The following is a 23,062-nucleotide window of genomic DNA, read 5'->3' as shown; positions in this document are numbered from 1 at the left end:
TGAATGGATAAGAGTGATGACACAGAAACAAGTACAGCAACACCAGGTTATGTTGCTCCATAAAGCCAGATTGACGATATTTGTATGCACAAGATTAATAAGATAAGTTATTGCTAACTCTCTGTCTCCCTCAGGTTCATATTCAACTGTAACGCTCCGATTCCCCTCTCCACCAATCGTGACGACCCTGTGATGTTCGAGCGCAGCAAGATCGTGGAGAGCTTTATCTCCAAGGCCCGCAGCCTGCGGCCAGTCACGTATGAGATCATCGTGGTCACGGGTGATGAGAAAGGGGCAAGCACAAACGCCAACGTCTTCATCACACTCTTTGGCACCACTGGGGATTCGGGCCGACGGGGCTTGCGGCAGCGCCTGCGTAACTTGTTTGAGGCCGGCCGGACCGATTTTTCTCATTGGAGCTGCTGGACATGGGCGATCTGACACACGTGATCATGGAGCACGACAGCAAGGGCCTCGACCCCAGCTGGCTGCTGGAACGTGTGGACGTCATCAACACCGCCAACGGAATCACGACCTCCTTCATATGCGGAAAGTGGTTGGACAAGAATCAGGCGGACGGACTGACGCGCCGCGTGCTCTTCCCCAAATACTGACGTACTCGTGCACCGCTCCCAAGATGCACCGCTCCCAAGATCAAATGAATACTGACGTACTCATGCACCGCTCCCAAGATCAAATGGAAACTACATTTCTGATGTTACAAAAATTACATATTACGACCCAGCCGAGGCGCAACTGGCTGGGGCACCTGCACCATACGCCGACGACCCGGGTTCGATTCTTTTAAATATATTAAAAATATATATAAATGTAACCGGGTGAACAGAGGGCAGGGGAATTTCACGTTGTAGCTTTAAGAGGCGAGCCGCGGGAGAACTTTTAAACAGTAAATAAAACAGCTCGTGCACAATGACGTCAGTTGAAGCAAAAGTGTCGTTGAAGGCAACGTGTCAGATTCTCCAGCCGGTACGTAGGTAAAATAAATAATCTATCAATATTCATTAAATATACTATAACTCGACAGTAAATGCCTGAATATGTGATGGAGCTAGTGCTGTGAAGTTTAGGGAATAATGGCATTTTGTTATTAATGGTTCTTGTAAATAGTGCATCAGACCGGAGCTACATCTCCCATTAGAACTAAGCTGAGAGCGGGACGAAGCAGCGTAGCAGCGTGAGTGTTAGCGATTCCTCACAGAGTTTAGCCGATCCACACAGAGTTTTAATACATCTACACTAAGTCTTTGTCTTCCACACTGAGTTAGATAAAACTACCAACGGTCGTATTGTCTCTATAGTCCAATAAATGTGCTGATCCGATTTCTTTCCCCGTTGTATAACACTTGTTAAATACAGAGGGGAGTTTGAAGCTACATTAGCTGGTGACAGCCAACGGTCACATCCAGGGGTTTAAACGAGTGAGTGTACCATTTCGATGGTTAACAAGCATTTAGTTGTGTATGTGTTTGTCATGTGATGTCAACTGTTGGTTGAGTGATTATCGTTTTTAATGATTTCTGAATGAAACAAATACAGGTAAAATGTTTATTGAGTCAGTGTGATATGAGTTAAATGCAGAGTAACATATTTTTAATTACTTCATTTTCTAAATGGAACAAATACAGACAAAATGTTTAATGGGTCAGTGTGAGATGAGTTAAATGCAGAGTTACATGTTTTCCCCTTTTAATGCATTACAATGGGTTACATTGAATGTACTGTGTTAGAGGCAGCTACTGCTAAGAGTTAAATGTGATGATAGAGGTGGCTTGGTAAATGTGCTATGTTTATGTTATTTATTTCTTGTTGTTTCTATTTTTCTTTTACTCCAGTCACCCAGAGCCACTACTGTTGCCTATTGTCATTAGAACATATTCGATTACTGTTTGTCAATCTGCACTGGAAGTTAGAGTTTATTTTTTATTTTGTTGATCTACTTTACCTAAATCCATACAGTTAAAGCTGCTCTCAACCGGAAGCAGTCGGGGAATAAAAGACCTGCAGTAAAATAATTTATTTGTGTCCTTCTCATCCATTCAATCAGGCCACATATATATATATATATATATATATATATATATATATATATATATATAAAAATAACATATTACATGTGCTGCACCCTGTGACTCAGAATTTGACAATAGGAGCACTGGCAGACACAAATGTGTGAGAGCTTAACATCCTGAAACAGGGTGCAATTGACTGAGTGCCTTAGACTCACTTTACAGCCTTCATGGCTATGCTTGCCACTGCTTTAGTGGACTACTTTTGTTTCTGTGCTGTAGCTTATATGGGCCAAAGCTTTGACTTGGTGTCTGCTAATTGTAAAATTTTAATTACCTCCATCTGTCTCCAAACTGCCCCGAGTTGCCATTTGCAATTTTCAATTGTTTTATTGTACTACCCTTGACTGGGCTACGTTCACATTACCAGGCCAAATCCATATGCTTCAGTTACAGTTTTTTTCAATCGCTAACAAGCACTTACCCATCCTTCAGATACTTTTTCTAAACTCTTAACACAGACTCACACCTACAAAACACAATTGGCCAAATGGATCATTTTCAAAATACTGGCTATTGTTGACATTACAAAAACAGCATAGACTTTTATGTTTCAGTTTTACAGGTATTTGCATGCAAAACATGCTATCCAGAATGGAAAAAGTTTTACAGTATTGCTTACAGTAAACAAAATATCCATGAAACACAGAAGAGCATTCTGAACAAAAAACAACAGCAAAAAGTCCAGATAAATGGGGGGGGGGGGGGCTAAAAATTACTGTATCTAATAATTGTGATCTTCAGAGTTAGGCCACATGTTTTCATCAACATCGCATCATATATTATTCAAGGCGATGCACCTGGGATAAAACCATTTGGTAGCAGAAGCAGAGGTTTTTATATCTAAGGTTTTGATGTTTGCTATTGTGGGATGTTATATGTATAGTATGTATACTCTTTTGATCCCGTAAGAGAAATTTGGTCTCTGCATTTATCCCAATCCGTGAATTAGTGAAACACACACAGCACAGCGTACACACAGTGAGGTGAAGCACACACTAATCCCGGCGCAGTGAGCTGCCTGCATCAATAGCGGCACTCGGTGAGGGGTTAGGTGCCTTGCTCAAGGGCACTTTAGCCGTGCCTACTGGTCGGGGTTCAAACGGGCAACCCTCCGGTTACAGGTCCGAAGTGCTAACCAGTAGGCCACGGCTGCATTGTGTGTTAAAGGACAATTTTCCTGCGCAAAATGAACCTGTGGTTAATAACAAATGTGTACCGAGTTCGGCCGTTCGCTGGGATTTATTTTCATGCTAGTCAAATGTGACCAGTTTTATTGCAGACCACTAATTAGCGTTTAACGCTAGCCTTCGGGGCATACGTAGAGTAAAAAGAAATCGCTATTTCTATACCACTAACAAGGCTCAAAATAGCACCACACTTACACAGTAGCATAATGAGGGTCTCTACATGTAAACCGAAGCATTGAGAACTTTGTAAATGTACAGGCAGTTTATTAAAAAGAAACACATTTGTTATTAACCCCAGGTTCATTTTGCGCCGGAATTGTCCTTTAACATAAATACTACAAAAACAATCCATAGTTTTGTTGGGAGGAATAGCTTGTCTGTTAAGAAAATGTAAGAATTGTGGAAATGTGTTCACTGACTGCATATTGTGTGAAAACGACATTAAATGTGTGAATAAGGGGTTTGCACCGACGTCACGTTCTGGCCGGTAACTATGGTAACCCAGCACGCGCGGCCATATTGGCGATACTCAGTGAATGAAGTACAATGGAGTATTATGCACTTTGGATATCTTACGTGATTGTAGCCGTGTCTAAACAACAGAAAAGCTAATCAAAATGCGTCTAAGATGCAAAGGCATATAGGGCAGGACTTAGACCACAAGAAAAGGCGTGATATTTCGAGAAATTACGGATTATTGGCAGCGCAGATCCATATGAGTTGGGTGAGGGAGACGAAGTACCAAGTTCAACCACAAGCGCCCCCTTCCTCTGATAACTTCTGGCATTATTGTCCCTTCTCCCTGGTTTTTTAATAACTTTTGGAAGTCGATACCTACACCAGATGTTCTCAGTCTGACCTATTTGTACAACCTAAAACACGGCAATAATTAACCATTTTCCTTGACGATGTTGGGATTTACTTCAGTGCCTAATGCTTTCTAATGAGGCGAGTATCTCCAATATGGCGATGTCCAGATCTGATGACACGCCGTGCAAACCCCTAATGGTATAGACTGATGCTGTAATTGTGTTTAGAGTTTTGAAAATGTGACAACTGGTTAGACAAACGCTTGTTAGCGACTGAAAAAAACTGTAATGTGACACATGGGTTTTCTTTCATAACAGTGTGAACAACACAAGTCACGTGGAATCTGACTTTTTCAGTTCTGATTTGGGCCACTTCCATATGTGGTACTAAATCAGATACAGCTCCCATTTTTGCAATGTGGCCTTGCAATGTGGCGAATTGACATTCGTTATCACCTGCTTTTGAATTTGCTGGCTTACTGGCTATCAATTTACAAATGACACTCCCTGTTCAGCCTCCGTGTGCACTTCTGGAAGGTAGCGTGCTGTGTTGTTGATGGCCTGTTGATCCTCTCCGCATACAGGTCAGTTCAGGACTTCCACACTAGTCCACACTGGAGTTTGAGTCTGATACTGGCCACATTTAAATTGTTAAAATAAATTTGACCAAAAGAAAAATACAAAAGAAAAAAAATCAGAATTGAGCATGAAAATCAGAATTTGAGCATGCAAAGAGAGCCAGCATCGTTTTCCCTCTAGAGGAGTTACGATGAAATCGACTCAGTGGAGACCTCTGTGAATCCTCTAAGGCAGCACTGTGTCACTGCCTTCACTACTACATAGCTCAGGCACATGCAGATACCACAATCTCCCTGACCTATGAACCCTACTGAGGTGAGGGTTACCAGACCTTGCCAGATATGACCTAGCAGTGCCAGGCAAAGCAGACAGACACAGCAGTTCCAATCTGATGTGCGTGGAGAGAAATTGAGGCCCATGATTAACTGAATGTTGTGACAACATGTCTGCATGAAAGGGTGTGGAGGAATAAAGGTGTGACCCATGTTTACCTGGGGTCATTTAATTACATCAATTTATGACATTGTCTTTTCTGTCCTCGAACAGCTGGACGAATACAGAAACCAATGAAGCAAATGCTATTATTAAGTACATGGGACAATGTGTGCATAGGAAACAGGTTACCTTAGAGTTAAATGGACACCAGGCAACGTTTTCGTGTTAATTACCCATCTTCGGTATATGGATACATTACTCATTACAGGGCGAATGAAGACTCTCTCCCCGCCCCTACTGCCTGTAGGAAGAATATCCCGCTTGGAAGTTTAGTGTAACGGAAGATGCAAAGAAAAGGAAAAAAGCTTCAGACCGAGCGAGGGGGAGTTTCGTAGAGAAAAAGCATCAGGCTTGCCTGTGGGGTATACTACGTGGGGTATACTACGTAGACATATCGAGGCTTGACAAAGCCTTGACTCAGGGGTATACGTTAAGTGATACTACGATTGCAGTTATGTGATATATTTGTCAAACTAGGCTTTCAGCTCATATCTGTGAGCGCTCTCGGTGTTGGGATGACGTTGGCCAATCGTGGAACGTGAAGACGCACAAGACCGCCTCTATTTAAAAACAATTACTTCCGCATTCATGAGCGATAGCTTAATCTACACTGCTTATTTTTTTGTGTCTAACCTATAACATCAAATAAATAAATTGTCATCAGTTGTTGTATGGTATGCACGTCCATAGTGGGATATTTGCACGCACAGCACTATTAAAGCGCATTCGAAATCCAAAATGTTAGTAGAGGCTGAGCTCCACCTGTAAGATATATGACAGAATGCACGTGAGATAACTTCGTTTTTAAGACAATTGATTGGTCGGTGTGCGGTAGAATTACACGATTTGAGCTATATCTTAGCACATAACCTCCTCCCGACCAGGTTTGGTTGACAGCATAAGATGCCATGGTGATATAGCGACACTAAAACAAATCCACTTTTGTGTCACAGCATAGCCTGGCTTTGAGCGCAACATACCTCACTAACCCACTAATCGAGATTCGTAGTACACCCCACTGGTGTCCCTTTAATAAAGCCTAGGTTACTTATAATTCACAGAAAAAAAACATGTTCATTACTACTAAACTATTTAGAATGAAGCTGCATTATGTAAAACTGCTGAAAGACTATGTAAGCCACATCATACACATGGACACACACACACAAAGAGATCAAGATCCAGTCTTTAAATAACTATTAATTTATTTTAAAATAGTTTCATTTCTCTCTACATCATATTTGTCATTTGAAGGAAGTCTGGCTTGCAGAAGCAAGAGAATATTATAAACATTCCTCCTAAATACTGATGAAGGAAAAGGAGCAGAGGGGGGGTCACAGGGAGAGACGCTCCATAAGAATCAGTGATGGATGTCAGATGTGTGTGTGTGTGTGTGTGTGTGAGAGAGAGAGAGACTCAATGCTGTAACACACATGTAATGAATGTTTGATGTACGTTCATATAGGATGGGATGCAGTAGAACTTAAATCATCATCAGATGTAGAAGTGTATGAGGACATCAGTAGTTTCCCACACATAAGATGTACACACATTTACATTGACCAGTCTTAATGTGTCAACCCCATCTCACCAATATTACATGAAATATGACTTCACTTCAGAATAGCATTTACCATCGCATATATATATATATATATATAGCTGACCTGTGGGGAAACACTGCTGTAGTGTAAGTGTATTTAGGTATGTATGTATGTATTTGGGGCTCATTTAATGCGGTAGCCTAGCAGTGTTCCTCCTTTAGAGGTTCATCTTTCCTCCTCTTCCTGCTTTTGTACATCAGAACTCTGGTGTTGTCCATCAAGGTGAGAGACATCAATTATTAGCCAATAATCAGGCCAGTAGGCTGAGACTCTGTGACCTAAGGGTGAAGAGGACAGTGAGACCCCCAGCAGAGAGATCCTGTGGATGAACAGGAGGACTGAATGCACTTACATGTGTGTATTGGTGAGGAAAAGTGCTGTAGGGTGTTGTGTCAGCAAGAACATGGACATGCAAGGGAAGGTGTGTTTGTTATTAAACTCATTGTAAATATTATTCAAAATTCAGGACGTTCATGTGCATTCTTTGAGTCTCGTATCTTTGTTTTTGTTGCATTTGTTTACATTTTTGGGCCCTGATGTTTTTAAATGCTCAGAAACACCTGCAATCAAGTCTGGAATACTAAGGAACTTTAGGGACTGAGTTTTCACTGTCCCTTCAGAGTTACTACAACAAAAACAGCAAAGAGAATCACTTTTCAAATGTGTGTAGAGGATTAGAAAACATGATGTGAGTACAAAACATAGTGACACATGAATTTATATCTGCGATTGACTGGTACCCACAAACAATACAGGAACACATATGATGCAAGTACACACAAATCAGGATTTTCACACAGGTAGGAGCAAGTATTTGCAACCCTATTTAGCAGACTCGCATACACAAACACACACACATACACACACAAACACACACATATAAACAGACATGAGGCAAAACAGTGCCTTCCATGAGAACTGAGACAAGAAAAATGTAATGACATGATGCTGAAGTGCTGTCTGGTTCATCAGTCTGTTAAAGTATGTTTCAAAGTATATGAATCCACCCCCTTATTCTCCATTACACATACATAATTCCCTAAGCATTCCCCACTGCATACAGATTGAGCAGTTTGTACAGCTTACGCCTCTAAATATCCAAGTGCATGTCTCCCCTCAAATGCTGCAGTATTCATACAGAGGTTGTCATATGACCCATCAACATGACAGTCTTGATGCAAAACAAAACAATCGTCTATTGAAGGTAAGAGGAAAAATAAAAGGCAAAAAAGCTTTGTTATCTAAGATTTCCAGCTAGACAGTTGGCAGTTTAATTGTTAGAGCTGGTAAAAATGATGCTTAATGTGACAGTAACAGTGTGAGTACCAGGGACAGAGGGTCTGTACATAATTTAAAAGGGAAAAATAATCTGCTTAGTTAGGGCAAACAGCACCTGCACTCTAGGAGGTGTGTGGTGTGTAGTGTGTGTGTGTGTGTGTGTGTATATGAATGAGGGAGAGCGTACTCTTTGAGTCATGTTCTGCTTGACAACCCATTCAGGTTCTCTCAGGAGAGAACGAGCGAAACCCTCCTAACAGGTTAGCCTGTGTTTTTTTCTGAGAGTGTACGCCCGATCGTGATTGTGAATTCATGATTGTGAAGTCTCTAAAGTGCAGCAGCGACAACAAAATTTTATCGTCTCGAGCCTCTGCATTACAAACAACTCGTGCAGCAGCTTCTTAAAGAGTATATATCCTTTTCCCTGTCTCTCTCACAGACAGACAGACAGACAGACACACACACACACACACACACACACACACACACAACTACACATACATTCCTCAAGCAGCAGCTTATTATGGGACCCTCACTTGGTCACACACACACACAAACACACAATCATATTGCTTATTAGCTAAGACCTGACACGGGTATAAAGGAAGATAAGGAGGACTCAGGCTAATATTGATCAGTGCACACACCTCAAAGCGTCAATGTGCTTGTGTAAGTAAGTGTCTGCAATTCAAAGCAGTGTGTGCGTGTGTGCATGTTCCATGTGTTTATGATATGTAGTGTATCCACCCATTGGAATCTATGGGACTGTACAAAACATTGTGGGTTTTACTGCAGTTGTCAATGTAAAGGGGCACACCTGTGAGTGTGTGTGCATGTCGTAAAGCAGGTAGGGGTAGGGGTGTGTGTGTGTGTGTGTGTGTTACAGCAGGTTTCTGTGTGTTTGAGGGCATCTCTTACAGTAGGTATATGTGTGTGTTTGTTTATGTGTGTCACAGCAGGTATCTCTGTCTGTCCTCCTCCAGTGTCAAATCCACCACTTCTGAGGGTGGTGCCCATCCGGACTGGTTGGGGTTTGTGTTCCACGTGGGCTTGGCCCCAGTCTTCCAGGAGGACAGAGATTGAATGACGCCTCCACGTGGAAACCTGCATACACAATAGGGGGTGAAATGTAAAGGACATAATGTATAGTATCGTATTACAAAGGCAATGGCAGTAGTGGCTAACTAGGTACTCTAAATTCTGCACAAGGGTCCTATGCTAGAAACAATGGGTTTGATGGGTGTAAAAAATGCACAGGCTATAAATGCACTGATGGACATTCTCTCAATAGTCTCATGCATACAGAGACCATATGAGCCAATAGAAATATAAAAACTGCTAAAAAGTGCAAGGTAATAATCAGATGCATAAATCACTGGATGAATATAAATGTCAGAGCATTGTGAGACAAGATACAGTGCAGTGCAGAGGAACAGTAAAGTTTGTAAGGCTATGCGTTCAGTTCTGCATTTGTGTACCTGGGATTCTCCTGAACGCCGACAATCTCCACTTCACTATCGGAGGAGGGTCGACTCACCTGCGGCTTTGCATCTGCCTCACCTGAAACAAAAATTTCAACCAAAACGTTAAAAAATGTTCACCTGTACATTTAAACTACATTACTATGTCATAGTGTTTTAATATTACAGCAGTGCAAAATAAATTAGTAAATATTTGAAACTATTGTTCATTTATGTAGCACTGTTCAGTAATGTATTTGAGAATTAAACCAACACTTCAAAATTGAATTCACATAAAACAATGGGTCTGTGAGGTTTATACCTGTTTTTTAGGGTTAAGACCTAAAATGGGCCTATGTAAACTATGCTTTATTAATAATTTCAATTAAACTAGATTTGATTTAAAAACAAAAACATGGACACTAATTATTTATGTTTGAAGAGAACTGATGACACAGCCATCGTTGTGAACGACAGAAACCAGAAAATGACACTGTTTGCATGTAGATGTGCAGTTCATATTTGACAAATTATAAAGAACAGCCTACCACATCTACTGGAATATTAAGGCACCTGTGGTACCAAAGCCAACACGCATACCAAATCACACACAATCTCAAAACCTTCACCAATGGAGAGGTCTAAAGAAAAATGGCTTTCAGACCTGAACCTAGACATGTCTAGCAAGATGGACTGAAATGTTTGGCAAGAGGTTTTTATAAAACACGGTGGTCACCATGGACACAGACCTGAGGGGGCCAGTGAGTGGGGGTGTGAAGGCTGCTCCTGCTCTGAGTGGGTGTCTGATAGGTCATAATGCCCGACCACCTCTGGGCCAACTGCACAAACACACACAAAATACCAATGAACACAAAAGCTCCAATCAAAATTATGTGTCTGTTGGGTTAAGTCTTTAAAGGGAGATATTGAAGACTACACTTTCTGCGCTGTTTTCTGTAAGATCAGGGGGTAAATGAAGGGAGAACTGTTTTTAGGCTAGATTTTGGTGCAGCTCTTAAGCAATCACTTCTAATAGTGGTATAGGCCTTCCACTATCTACTAAAGCAAGCTAACAAACAATGGTCACAAACAGGGTTACTAATTCTGTCTTGTACCTTCATGACAAATAACAGTCAAAGTTATACTTTTGAATATATGACACACAATTGAAGACACTTTCCTTGTTGTTTTTGCCTTAAACTATAGCGCTAATCAAATCTAGTCACTCAATACAATTAAACCCTTGGCCGCTAACCTTCTAAAGCATCTAGCTAACATTAACCCAAAGTAATTTCAACGATCAACATTCCATACTGGCACTATCAACCAGCTAAGCTGCAAGAATTTTAACTGCCATCTTCAAACATAGCAGTTAGATTCTGTAATTATTTTTGGATTCCTGTTGAAATGTGACAGATAATTTTGAGAGCTTAGAGGATTTCGATTCTTTGTGTTGTTTGTCATTAGTTGGCCGCGAGCGTGCAATCATGGAGCATGTACCATGTAGTTGTGTGTTACTACAACTAACACCATGACAGATTCAAATTGAACAAGCCACTGTTCTGGTTAAAGAAAAAAAAACTGGGAATTCATAGGGACAGCAAAAGGCTTCCTGCCAAGAAACATAGAAAGTCTGGTGTGAACTTTCTTGTGCCTTTCCCCATCCAAGATGTTAATACCAAATGAAGACAAGACATTTGGCCCAAGATATGAGTCAGGTGTTCTGTTGAGTTTGGTTATACAGAGAGGGCATTGGTATATTGGTTTGAATCATTTTTTAATTAACAACTCTTGATTGCTGTTCCCACATACACAACCTTTTTGTGACCAGCTACTATCTACTGTAGTGCTAGTTAAAGTTTGACAACAAATAGCAATAAGCATTTTAGCAGTTCTTGTGTGTATGGATGGAACACATCTTGGTTATCATGGATCTTTCAAAACGGCATGACCGAACAACAAAAATTGTGCATCAAAGACTCACCTCAGACAAAATCAGCAATATTGTTGACCGAGCACAGCTAACAGACCCATTTTACACCTGACCTGTGTCTGTCTAGCCTGTTAACCGGTCAGATACACATCAATAGATGAAATGGTTCCATTCTAATTATATTTCCTGCATTTATATCAATAAACAACAAAATGTTACACACAAAATAAAAAATAAAAAACATTACTGCATACTGTCCGATCGGCTGACACTCAGAGAAATGCAATAGCAAATAAGAGATCACTCTCCAAAAAACACCCATGTTCCTCAACTGGTGGGTCGTGGAATCATTCTAAGGTGTTCACAGAACACGTGTTCCTTCAGAACCACAATGCCTTTGGAAGAAAATATATGAAGAGTTGTGTTTATTCTGAAATGGGACTGGTGAAGTGAAAGCTCAGTTCTCATACCTTAGTCACAAAGGGAAAAGGGGACTTTCATAAAGAGACAAAGTTCTGTGCAAGCGGCAGATGCATGGTCTAATGTAAGAGACTCCAAATTTCAAAATGTCCGCTAGAACAGTGCTCCAACATGAGTAGGAATTCATAATTGTGTTAGAAAAGGAAAAAGCCAATTACTGAAGTTATGGTGCCTTCCAGTACTTGTATTTTCAGTCGCATTTCCCAATTACGAGCAGGAAGTCACAATTCCTGCTTGTTCGAAGCCTTAGTACCAAGTTCGAATTTACAGTAATAGTAAATGAGAACCATAGACATGCACTATTTATTAGCAGTTCTGTCCTATGTGTTTAAATTGGTTTTAAAAACAATAGGGTCCAACCTCTATCTGTCGCTATGTTGCTACAACGTTTGTGTAAAATACTATGTAATGCATTGTTAGGGTTGGGAACCAAAACATTAGAATCGAGTAAAATCAATAAGAAAGAACCGGAACTGAAAACCAAGCAAATTTGAATACATTGTTGCATCGTTCCAAACTTTATCTGGTAACAATTGCTAACAACAGCAACAAAATTGCTAACAAAATTGCTATTTGGCCGATATTTTGGGCCCTCTCACACAATGCAAAATCAACGGAGCATGAACAATTGTTTCCCCTCCGATGGGCATGGTTTTCAGTGTATGACAGTTTGTTTGTTTCTATAGGTTTACTTGTGAAATCTTCATTAAGGATAGGCTATACAAAGACAGAGATGCCCATGGCTTGCTCTACTACATATCAATAGCCCTTAAAACACACTCAGACAGAGGTCACTCTTACTTGTATGTATTTAATGTGAACAGGCATTCAAATAAACAGGCACTCTAGTTTAAAGATATTTAACGTTGACAAGCAATTAGGGAGATACCCTAAGCTCCCCATTAAAGGTGTAAAGACAGCCTAATATTTGTTAGCACTTAGAAAGTAGCCCTGCACTCAGTCCATACAAAAAAATATAGTAAAGCAACTTTTATAGCTTAAGTATTTTTAAAATTAACTGGTCATTTGTTAAAGAATGGATCTTCACATGGTCACTTGTAAGCGTGCAGTTACTGTCAGAGTATCTAAAGACTTAATGTAAACGGTAAATGGTACAGTAAATGTGTTAACCACATTCATGAGCAGTGTGTGTGTGTGTGTGTGTGTGTGTGTGTGTGTGTGTGTGTGTGTAAAATTGTTAACTCTGAGTGAGTGCAAGACAAGCTAAGTTGGCTTGTTTTGTTTTGTCACATGCAGGTTACCAGTTACAGCAAAGAAACATCAGACATACAACTCAAAGACAAACAAAAATCATAGCTAATGACAACCAAATCAGACTCTGATCCATTGCTAAAAACACACTGAAATGTCAACGTAAAAAAAATGTCCTCAAACACATCTAAAAGCAACCCTGAGACGTTGCTGGCCAATTCCTGGGCAATCGGTGGGTTCCAGTGTTAAGTGGCACGATAACATAGAATTGCTGGCATACTGAAATAAGAGGATCCGGGGGTTTTCAGCGCCGCCGTGCACAAGTCAACAAAAAAAGTCAGAAGCTCCTGAGTACCTCAAAGGCACATGCTCTCGAAAAGGGGGGCAAGAAAGAAACAGGATTGAGGAAGTTAATTGTGGGAAATGGAGAGATGCAGGGAAAAAAAGAGAAAAAGAAAGAGGTAGGGATAGAGATGAGAGGCAGATAGTATGCGGAGTATTCCCCCGTCTATACATTTAGAGGATTGGGATCAACACAATCGGGGGCTCCGCTGCATGTGGTATTTTGCGTGGTAAAGTTGGCATTGACATTGGCACTGGCGCTGAGCTGGGCCATGCGCCAGGCGGCCAGCGTCTCCTGGGACTCGGACGACGGCAGGAAGGAACTCTGACGGCCCTGCTCGCTCTCCGATTGATCGCTGTCCGAGTGGAGGCGGGCCAGGCGATCCATCCACACGCGGAAGTGCTCCTCTGTCTGCCTCTGCATGACGGCAAATCGTGTTAGGGCCTCCTCCAGGACTCCGCCCAGGCTGGTGGTGGTGGTGGTGGGGGGTCCGCCCTCTGGCAGGAGGCTCCTCCCATGGGAAGAGGTTCGGGAATATTCTGTCCGACGGCGACGGCGAGCTTAAAGACAGTGGCCAAGCCGAGAAACACACGTCACACGTCACGAGCACACACACAGGCGGACACATGCGAACGGACGGAGGTCATGCTATGTTGGTGTGTGTGTCAAAAAGCCTTCATGGATAATGACACCCGCTAAAAAAGGCGGTGGTTCAAACTTAACTGAGACATGCTGTAGACATAATGCCAAATCTGTACAAAATACAGACCTTACAAACAAATCATATGAAAAAAACTTATGGACAAAGCTCTGGTCAGGCAGAACTTCACCAACAACAATGTTTCACTTTAAATTGAACTAAAAGGCGTTTACAAATATTTGTATAGCATCCCTATGGTTTTGTGAACATGCTTGTGACCATGCAAAGAGTATTAGATGTCCAACTGCTGAGATTAGATCAACTTGCATCTACAGAATCACCAGACCTTATCCTAACTGAAGTCCAAAACAAAATGAATACTATGGCTTTATGAAAATAATGTCTTTTGAATAATTCAAATTCACCATATCACTCTTCACCCACCAATGCTTTTTTTTTTTTTTCCAATGTTTTTTTTTGTTTGTTTTTAAAACTAGTGACCCGACTAGCTACAGGCCAACAGACATGCCTTCCAAACACCAAAAACCACACAACTGACACTGATGAAAGCTAGCTAATTCGGTGATCTATTTGGCAACGATCCTACATTTTCCAGGGATTTCGGACCCAAAGTACAAAGCTATAAAGAAATTACATTGTATTGCAATAACAATAGTAACAACTAGCCAATCATAACATTCCCTGCAGCCACCAAATACACCACCACTGACACAAGCTAGATGGCTAAAAACAATTTACAGGGTTTGAGAAACAGAGCACAAAACCTGAGAGTGATTAGCCAGGGAAAGAGAAGGTAGGTGTGTTCTCTCATTCTTTCACATTACCATTTAAAATCATAACAATTTTGAGGTGAAAAACACCAGTTCCCAGCAAAAACTCTTCTAAAAACGGTGGCCAAAGAGCCATAATGTTGCTTTGGCAAAAGGGCTTAAATCAGCCCTGATATGATACTATTCAATGTTACATTCAGCACTGGGCTGGCCAGTTGCCAATGTATATTTATTTATGAAAAGAAACACAAATTTGCAAAACTGCCATTCCATTTCATGGATATAGGTATGGATGATCTAGGTGTGTTAAAGTGCAATGTTACAAGATCAGGTATATGTAAATTTAAATTTTACATGGCATTTGTTTGAATCATGTATATATCTGTCTATTTGAGTAAGAGGTGAGACTAATGAGGATTTTAAAAGGGACTAGGATAAAGACTAGCCTACTAAGTGTGAGCCACCAAGAGAAACTTCAAAGAACAGTTCACATTAAAAAATATTACTTTGCAGTCATTTAACAACAGTCTACTTTAGTGAATTAGTTTTAGTGGATAGTGGATTCTGGGCAATGTGATCTTGTTTGTGATGTGTGAATACTATGCAATGTCTCATGGATATAATGCAGTGTGTACTTTAAAAACATTTACCAATACTTAAAAAATAAATAAAAAAATAAAAATAAATACAATTTTCCTTAGCTGAACTGGCCATTATTTAAAGTTAACCTATGACCTGATAGATGTCAAAGATGCCATAAGGCCTTGATTAAACACATGGAGGAAAGGACAATAAGAGCCATGGTGGACTTCTCAACATCAAAGAGTTGAAGAGGCAACCAATTTGACAGGAGACAGGCAAAAACATTGATTGACTGACTGACTGATTTCCAGTCTCAATCAACACAACCACTTGTCAGCCCGTGAGGGTAGCTGGTGGGGCAATTAAACATGATTGCGAACAACTGAGTACTCTCAGCCTCTAAGCTACAAACTTGGCTCAGCCTTGAGCTACGCTAGATTTTTCATTCCCAGCTTTGTGCATAATAATGGCCTTAAGCTAATAGCAATTCAATAGTGAACACTAGCTAGATGTCATTTCAGTGTCTGATGAGGACACGGAGTCAACAAATGGTAATCAAACAGCCACCAACTGATGCAATGACCACAGTGCCAAACTGAAACCTGTAATCACTGAAACCACATGATTATCAGCCACTTTTGTCAAGCAGCTGTGCTCTGAGAATTGCAGAAAATAAATCAGGACAAGACAACAAGAGATTTTTGCCCTCTCACAACAAAACAGCTTCACAATTTCTATGATTTTTACAGACTTCACAATACCTGAAGGCCATGAAATTATTTTGAGATTCATCATTTATTTTCCAGGTCAAACATGCCCATAAGAAAGCTGCCTAATTTCCACCAATCTTCTCTTCACAGACTTATAATATTTCTTTTAGAGACGAATACTTTACAGCACACCCTCCCTGTCAGTTTCATGGGCATGTTCTAACCTCATTTATCTTGGTCTCCAAGCTGTGCATAATTTGTTTAGTCATGGCAAGAGTTTAGGAAATGAGTTTGTGCACAACGGCGTTATCAAATAGCCTAATCTACCTACCCTTGGATGTTGTGTGAGGATGACAGACAGGAGTGTGTGGAGGTGCATTTGTAGAGGTCCAAATGGCCTTACCTGGTGTATGTGAATTGATGCCAGCACCATGCTCATTATCTGATGATGATGACGATGACGACGATGATGACGACGACTGTGCGGTGATGTCGCTGTCAGACGTGCTGCTGTCCTGCAGCAGGTCCGGCTTGCGCCTCGCGGCCGCCTCCCTTTTCTGTCGGCGCATGCGCATGCGCTCCTTCTGCAGCCGGCTCCGGTGGCCCCGGACACGCACCCGCCCGTTGGCCTGCCGCTCCTGGCACCGGTTCTTCTTGGCCGCCATGGAGGCGTTCGGCGTGTCGCTCTCAGAGTGCGAGCGGCGAGACTTCCTGCCCGTGGCCGCCGCATCCCCAGCAGCGACAGAGCCGGCCACCACCGAGCCGGGGCCTGTGGTGTGGCGCGTGCCTTCCTCCGCCGACGACTGCGTGTCCGAGTCGCCCAGGTGGCCGGAGGAGGACGGCGAGAGCAGGCAGGGGGAAGAGTCGCTCTCCTCGTGTGCCCGCGTGCCCCCGCTGGAGCTCGTGTTCTGGGGCCGGAGGTCTTTGAGCAGGCAGGGCATCGAGAGAAGTCCGGCCGAGCAGCTCTCCGAGAGCGTGCTCCCTGCTGCCTCCTCGCCGGGCGGGGAGCTTGTGGGTGTGGTCTCAGACTTAAGAGGCGTGTCCTCTGTGCTGCACTCAGGGAGAGTCTCCGCCTCCTTCTCCTGACTGGCCATCCTCAATAGGGTGTGGCGGGGTCTCTGAGACAGGCTCTTGATGGGATGAGCTTGCCTGCAGAAGAGATCACCAGATATCATTAGTAAGCACTAATGACACATCAATAACACATTTCATGTGTCCCATTAATGTTCTGTGCAACAGAGAAAGACAGAATCTACAGGGGCTAAATGCTACATTTACATTTGCACACATTCACACAAGCGTATTCATTTTTATACACATTAAAAACCCTCACTGAAATATAAAATTCTATTGCCATGTGATTCCAAACCCATAACATTTGTCACATTCAGCGAATATCTCTTCACGATCCACTAGCTGCCCATCTAGAGCCCGATCAATTTATCGGCAGGCCATTATTAGGTATTTTCCAAACTATCAGTATCGGCATTCATAACAGCCGATACATCTTTTTAAAATCAGTAAAGGAAAACCGCATATTGATCCTTCATTTAGGCTGCCTTTCCAGTATTGGCATTATATGGTTTGTCCAGCAGACGGCGCAGCATCTTGCTGTAAGATAAACATGCTTGACTTGGTTCCACTTCACTTCCTACAACGAAGGAAGGACAACGGTAGCTTGTGTGTATTCATGGTTGGATGATTTTCACGTGAAATGTAATTCCAATTTCTTCTCGAAGCCGAAATAAACTTCAGAAGGTAAAATAACATTAACGTTAGCATTAATTGAGTGATGGAGGCTGGTTTGAATGTTGGTGTATTTGTGAAACATAAACACGGTTATACCAACTAACTTGATACCAGCACTGTAATTGTCACTATTGACGGTCATCCCATTCATTTTCTTACCATGATGACAGGAGCTAAGTTCTAAGCTTCTATTCTATTCTAGTTAGACACAATGCTAACGTCCGCTAATGCCATGGTTTGCTGGTAAGTTTATGATGCATCCTAAACGTTCTGTTTGCTAAAAATGTTTTTCTGCTGTTGACTCGCTCACACTGTCTTTGGTGGCCATGTCAGTACTTTGTAAACTGACCACGTAGACTGCACACTAAATAAAGCATATGAAACAAGAGTTCTGAGCTAACATTAATTTCAAAACACCGACTACTCCATAATTTCAGTCTTCAATTTCTTGCATTTTAGCAAAGGTGTTTACACCAAGTAAGGAAGTGCATGGTTTACAAAGGCTAAATGTAAAGTAATAGATCATACTTGTAATCGGTTTTGCTTGCATAAAACGATAGAGTCAAAGCATAACCTGCTCACAATGTAGATTGTGCCAATGTGATTATCACAGAACAAAGATCTGACATTCATTTCATAAAAATAAATTACTGTATAAGAACCTTTCATTAGAAAACCAGATACTTAGGCCTATTTGATTACATAATGTCCCACCTTGATCAGAACTGTGTTACATTGTGTTTGTTAAAAATGACTTTCAGCCAATATATCGATTATCTGTTTTTTTTTTAAACTGAAATATTAAAATCGGCATCGGCCTCGGCCTCCAAAATCCCATATCGGTAGGGCTCTATGCTCCTCCCGCGAGAAGCCTACACTGTAAAAAAACAAAAACAAAACACTGTGTGGAGTTTCTCTGGGAATACTGAATGGAGTGAGTTACTTCTCTGGTCTGTTTTGTTTGGACCTTGATTAAAATATAATGTATGTTGTTTTGGACAAAAGCGTCTGATAAGAAATTTAAAGCATAAACATAACCAAATGCGATATATTGCGCGATCGCTCACTGCACCTTTAACCTAGGAGATTTTCCCTCCAAGACTAGAGCACACAAAAACCTTACAAGAAAAAAAATAGAAAGTAGGACATAGGGCTGTCACTTTTGTGAAAAAATCCTGTTCGATTTTTGAGACATAAGTGTTCATTGAATCGATTGTAAAATCGATTTTTCATGTTTAAAGACGTTTCCATTTTCAACGCCAAATATAGGCCAATCCATAAACAACTAACAGGCATTATTAGGGATCTAACGTAAAGAGGGGCTTGTAGATGCAAGCCAGCAATATTTCTGATGATTTATTGGCGTGGCGTTTACAAGACAATGACAAACAGGAGTGCAACATTCTCGAAAAACAATAAGCCGAGTGGACTGCCACTACATCAGTGACAAACATTACTGCAGTCTTCAACGTATCTGTGTCTGTGTTTACGATTAGAAATGTCAAACAAATTTCGCCTACATAGAACTCGATTGCACAGTTTGTTTGCATAGCCTACCGCTTTGTTCTTCTCCATAGTTTGATATACCAAAAATCCAAAGTAATTCCACATCGAACTCCTCAAGTTATTAGGGCCTATCACTCGTCTCTCTCATGTCGCACAGGTTGATCGCGTTGTCCTCCATTTTTTGGCAAAACACGAGCAGCACAGCAGCTGATTGAAACAGCTGTTTCGGTCGCGTAAAATTGGTGGGAATTTTCTTTTTAGCTTTTGCAATGCTTACTGCACTTTTTCGGAATTCTTTATATTCTTGTTTGTGAATTTTGTTACATCTATCCTTTTTATTTGTTTAATTAGTTTAAAATTAATAGTGTACATATTTGGTTAAAATCGATTCCCTATTTTAGTTTTCGAAACTTGTGTTGTTTGGTCCAATCGATTGTGCAATCGATTTTCGAACGTAAAGTGACAGCCCTAGTAGGACAATGTGTCACTAGAAATTTAAGAAAAACTAGCCTTTTAACTGAGGGCTGAGGACTGCATAACTATCATCCAGGTCTAAAAATCCATGCTATTTCTGGACTTCTGTCTCCCTCCAGTGGCTAGCCTCGATTTAGTAGTTGACATTGAAGACATCTGTCGAGCCAACTCAAAACAACTGATGCTTCACCAATACAGCATTCACAAATGTGGAAATGAAAATGAACACTTCTGCTTCAAGAAACCAGAGAATGTAAATTAGGAAAGCTGATATGCTTGTTGCCTGCATCTGGCTATTGACAGTTTCAACACAGACTCCTCACTTCTAGGTCACTGTACAAGCATAAAACCCGTCTTGGGATCCAATGCAGAAAAGCAGAAACAGGACAAGGAGAGGAAGAGAAACAAAACCAAGACACTGAAGCACAATTCATCTTGCGGGGCGAGTCTTCCTATGCTTCCAAATGAATTCCCATCAGAGTGAACGAGCCTGCTGCAAGGCCAACTGCCCAAAATGGGACACTGAGCCACAGGTGATTTGGCACACTGGAATGAGAGACAAATGCCAGATAGTGCACCCAGCACTCCTCCTGAAGACTCATTATACCACACCTCTAAGCTAATCAAAGCCATCTGGGGACACCTGATGTGAGTGCCAAGTTCACTATGCCTGGAAGTTAGGGATGCAAATTGACAGTATAAATTGGCAATTATACTGCAGTAGATTTGCAGAAGGTAGATTAAGCTACAATGCTGCCACATCACTGTCAGAAGCCTGACACCCAATCTAGTACTGGAACAATCAGGAAGACTTAACGGTTGTAAATGGTCAAATCAAACTCACATTGGGGAAAGTATAAAAACACTGACAAGATTCAATCAGAGCTTGGATCTGGCCTCCACCATGTGATGGCTATCTCTAATGGCGTCTAGTATTCTTACTGATACCAACCGAAGGTCCCCTTGAAAAGGTAGGATGAATAAGACTTAGAAGGAGAGGTGCAAACGCACACCGAAATCGAGGTGTAGGCAACTAGTTAGTGGAATTGGTTGAAGGAGAGCGATGCCACACACTCAGAGTACGCTAATTACTTTATTGAGGCGATAACGTTTCGGCCAGTCTGGCCTTCTTCAGATCGCATGTTAAATGAATATAGGATGAATAAGACTGCAATAAGACGCAATTTCAAATTGAATTCAGTTAATCAAGCATAGCATGGGCTATTGTCTATGAGGACAACAACTTATTATGATATGAAAGAAATTTGCCGATTAAACGAGGGAAAATAGGTTCATGTGCTTGGCAGTGAGACAGAAACAGTATTCAGTGAAGAGGGAGTTCTCATTTGTTATTATAACGAATGGGCTATGGTAGGAACAAAACAGTATATTTAGGCACAGGCATTCACACAACCACTCAAAGGTGAAGTTAAGATTAACATTACTCAGATAACACCAAAATAGTGACGAAGTTCAGTCTGCAACATATAACAGCAGAGTCAAGAAACGGCATGCAAACCGCTTAAACTTTAAAAGAACACAAGTGAACATACATAGGACATACAGCAGCCATATAACTGATTAGAAGTATGGACTGGACTCCCTATCTAACAAGTCTTATCAAAAGACCCTTATTGCTAACAATACAGTGCACAAAGGTCCTGAGGCTGAACACCAAGACCGTGATCAGGCAAGCTCTGTCTACATCATCCTCCCACGGGTTCATCTATTTAGGTGTCAAGGTATCCGCCTCATTAGGTCGGATACCTGAACATTCTCTCTAATGAGTCCTGGTAGTTGCCGTATTAACGTTACAGTTCAAGAAAGCCAGACTCGAATGCCTAATGTCGTGACCCCTTAACTGTATCGCCAGCCGCACATCACTCAAGTCTGCACGAGAACTTGTTCCGAGACCCGCTCATGTTGCAGACGGGACCTTACGGCGCGACAGTAATTTAAGATCGCTACTCACACACCTATCCAGTCACTCAAGGTGCGGCAGACCGCTGCAGAGTGGTTATCCACCATGCATGAAAAGATACCGGTAAACGTGCATAAGATAAGAGTTAGATGAAGGATAGACTGGGCTAATTTTTGATGACTAACATTGATGTAGAAAAGAAGCTTCTGTGTCCCTTCACTCACGTAAAGATACAACCAACAACGGTATCAAATCGGTATTATGCACGTATAGTTTTTCATGAAGTTAGAGCTGTGCGTCTGTTCCCTCCATCCTATCAAATGCTAAACTGGCTAGTGCGCCTAAAGCCCAGTAACCTCACTAGCCAGCTAAAGTTAGCCAACGTCGTACTCTACCTTTGACTTCCTGGCTAACTAAATTAGCATGCTAGTCTTTAAAGGCCTTGGAACAATTTTTGCCTAACGTTAATGAAATAACCCCACTCTTAAATCTAGACTACACAACCTACGTAGCTAGCCCGGTAAGTCCCTGTTTAAGGTTTTTAATGAGCAAGCATATAGTAAAAACTAAAAGTGGTCACCTAGTTATCGGTGACTGAAAACGCTTTCAAAATGGAAGGCTAGCCATGGAATGAAATCACTGGCTTCCCCAGCTGTCTGCTTCTGCTTGCTCTGTTAGCCAGCTAGCTAGGCTGCTAATGTTAGCATCCACAGCAACGATTATTAGCCAGCTTACCTGGGATATAAAAAAGCCCTCAAGTGTCTAAGCTCTTCACCATCCTACTGGATCTTCTCCTTTCAGTCAATCATCAAACATCAACAGTGCATAAGCCAGATGCAATTAAAGCCTTATGTTTTTAAGTTTTTAACAGACTCTTTCGAACGCCGTTTCACTTTGGTCAATTCAAAATGTCCCCACTAGCCGGAGTTTGAGTAATTTTTGTTTACGCAACTTCCTGTTGGTGTAGCCAAGATCAACTAGCACTCCTTGTGGGCCGGCGAGGAATTGTCTTGTCGATTATTCATCAGGATCAGGATGAATGTGGCAGGTCAGGCCATTTCAGAACTTACCTGGACATTTCTACTATATAGAGCCCTAGCCAATGGTTGTAATATGTGCTAAACGCAGTTTGGCATTGTTTTCTTGAAATATTTAAGGTTTTCTCTAAAAAAGAGAATTGTGCCATTAATTGTGTCCATACTATTATAGTGTCATATAG

The 23,062-nt window shown here is 41.4% G+C and overlaps 1 protein-coding gene and 1 pseudogene across 3 annotated transcripts; one reads left to right on the top strand and one right to left on the bottom strand.

Annotated features, from left to right (window-relative positions):
- The window catches only part of LOC125304797, a 66,850-nt pseudogene extending 64,817 nt beyond the window's left edge, over positions 1–2,033 (top strand).
- A 4,314-nt stretch (positions 2,034–6,347) lies between these two features.
- c12h18orf25 (chromosome 12 C18orf25 homolog) lies at positions 6,348–22,768 on the bottom strand. Of its 3 annotated transcripts, XM_048259162.1 has the most exons (5): positions 22,579–22,768; positions 16,597–17,342; positions 10,252–10,341; positions 9,521–9,602; positions 6,348–9,146 (listed from the first exon to the last, which is right to left on the bottom strand). In XM_048259162.1, the coding sequence occupies exons 2-5, from the start codon at positions 17,285–17,287 to the stop codon at positions 8,993–8,995; spliced, it is 1,017 nt and encodes a 338-aa protein (XP_048115119.1). In that variant the 5' UTR covers positions 17,288–17,342; positions 22,579–22,768; the 3' UTR covers positions 6,348–8,992. The 3 variants fall into 3 exon arrangements, with proteins under 3 accessions (XP_048115119.1, XP_048115120.1, XP_048115117.1); XM_048259163.1 differs by lacking the exon at positions 10,252–10,341; XM_048259160.1 differs by lacking the exons at positions 6,348–9,146; positions 9,521–9,602; positions 10,252–10,341 and adding an exon at positions 13,513–14,030.
- Between the last annotated feature and the right edge of the window lie 294 nt (positions 22,769–23,062).

This window comes from Alosa alosa, chromosome 12 (genome assembly GCF_017589495.1).
Source record: "Alosa alosa isolate M-15738 ecotype Scorff River chromosome 12, AALO_Geno_1.1, whole genome shotgun sequence".
Lineage (NCBI taxonomy): Eukaryota > Metazoa > Chordata > Actinopteri > Clupeiformes > Clupeidae > Alosa > Alosa alosa.
This window is presented reverse-complemented; position numbering and strand designations above follow the sequence as displayed.

Excerpts from the sequence above, each read along its gene's own strand:
- c12h18orf25 (XM_048259160.1), bottom strand. The coding sequence starts at position 17,287 with ATGGCCAGTCAGGAGAAGGAGGCGGAGACTCTCCCTGAGTGCAGCACA. Across the intron at positions 14,031-16,596 it reads CATCAATTCACATACACCAG|CTCGCCGTCGCCGTCGGACA; the intron begins GTAAGGCCATTT and ends ACTGTCTTTAAG.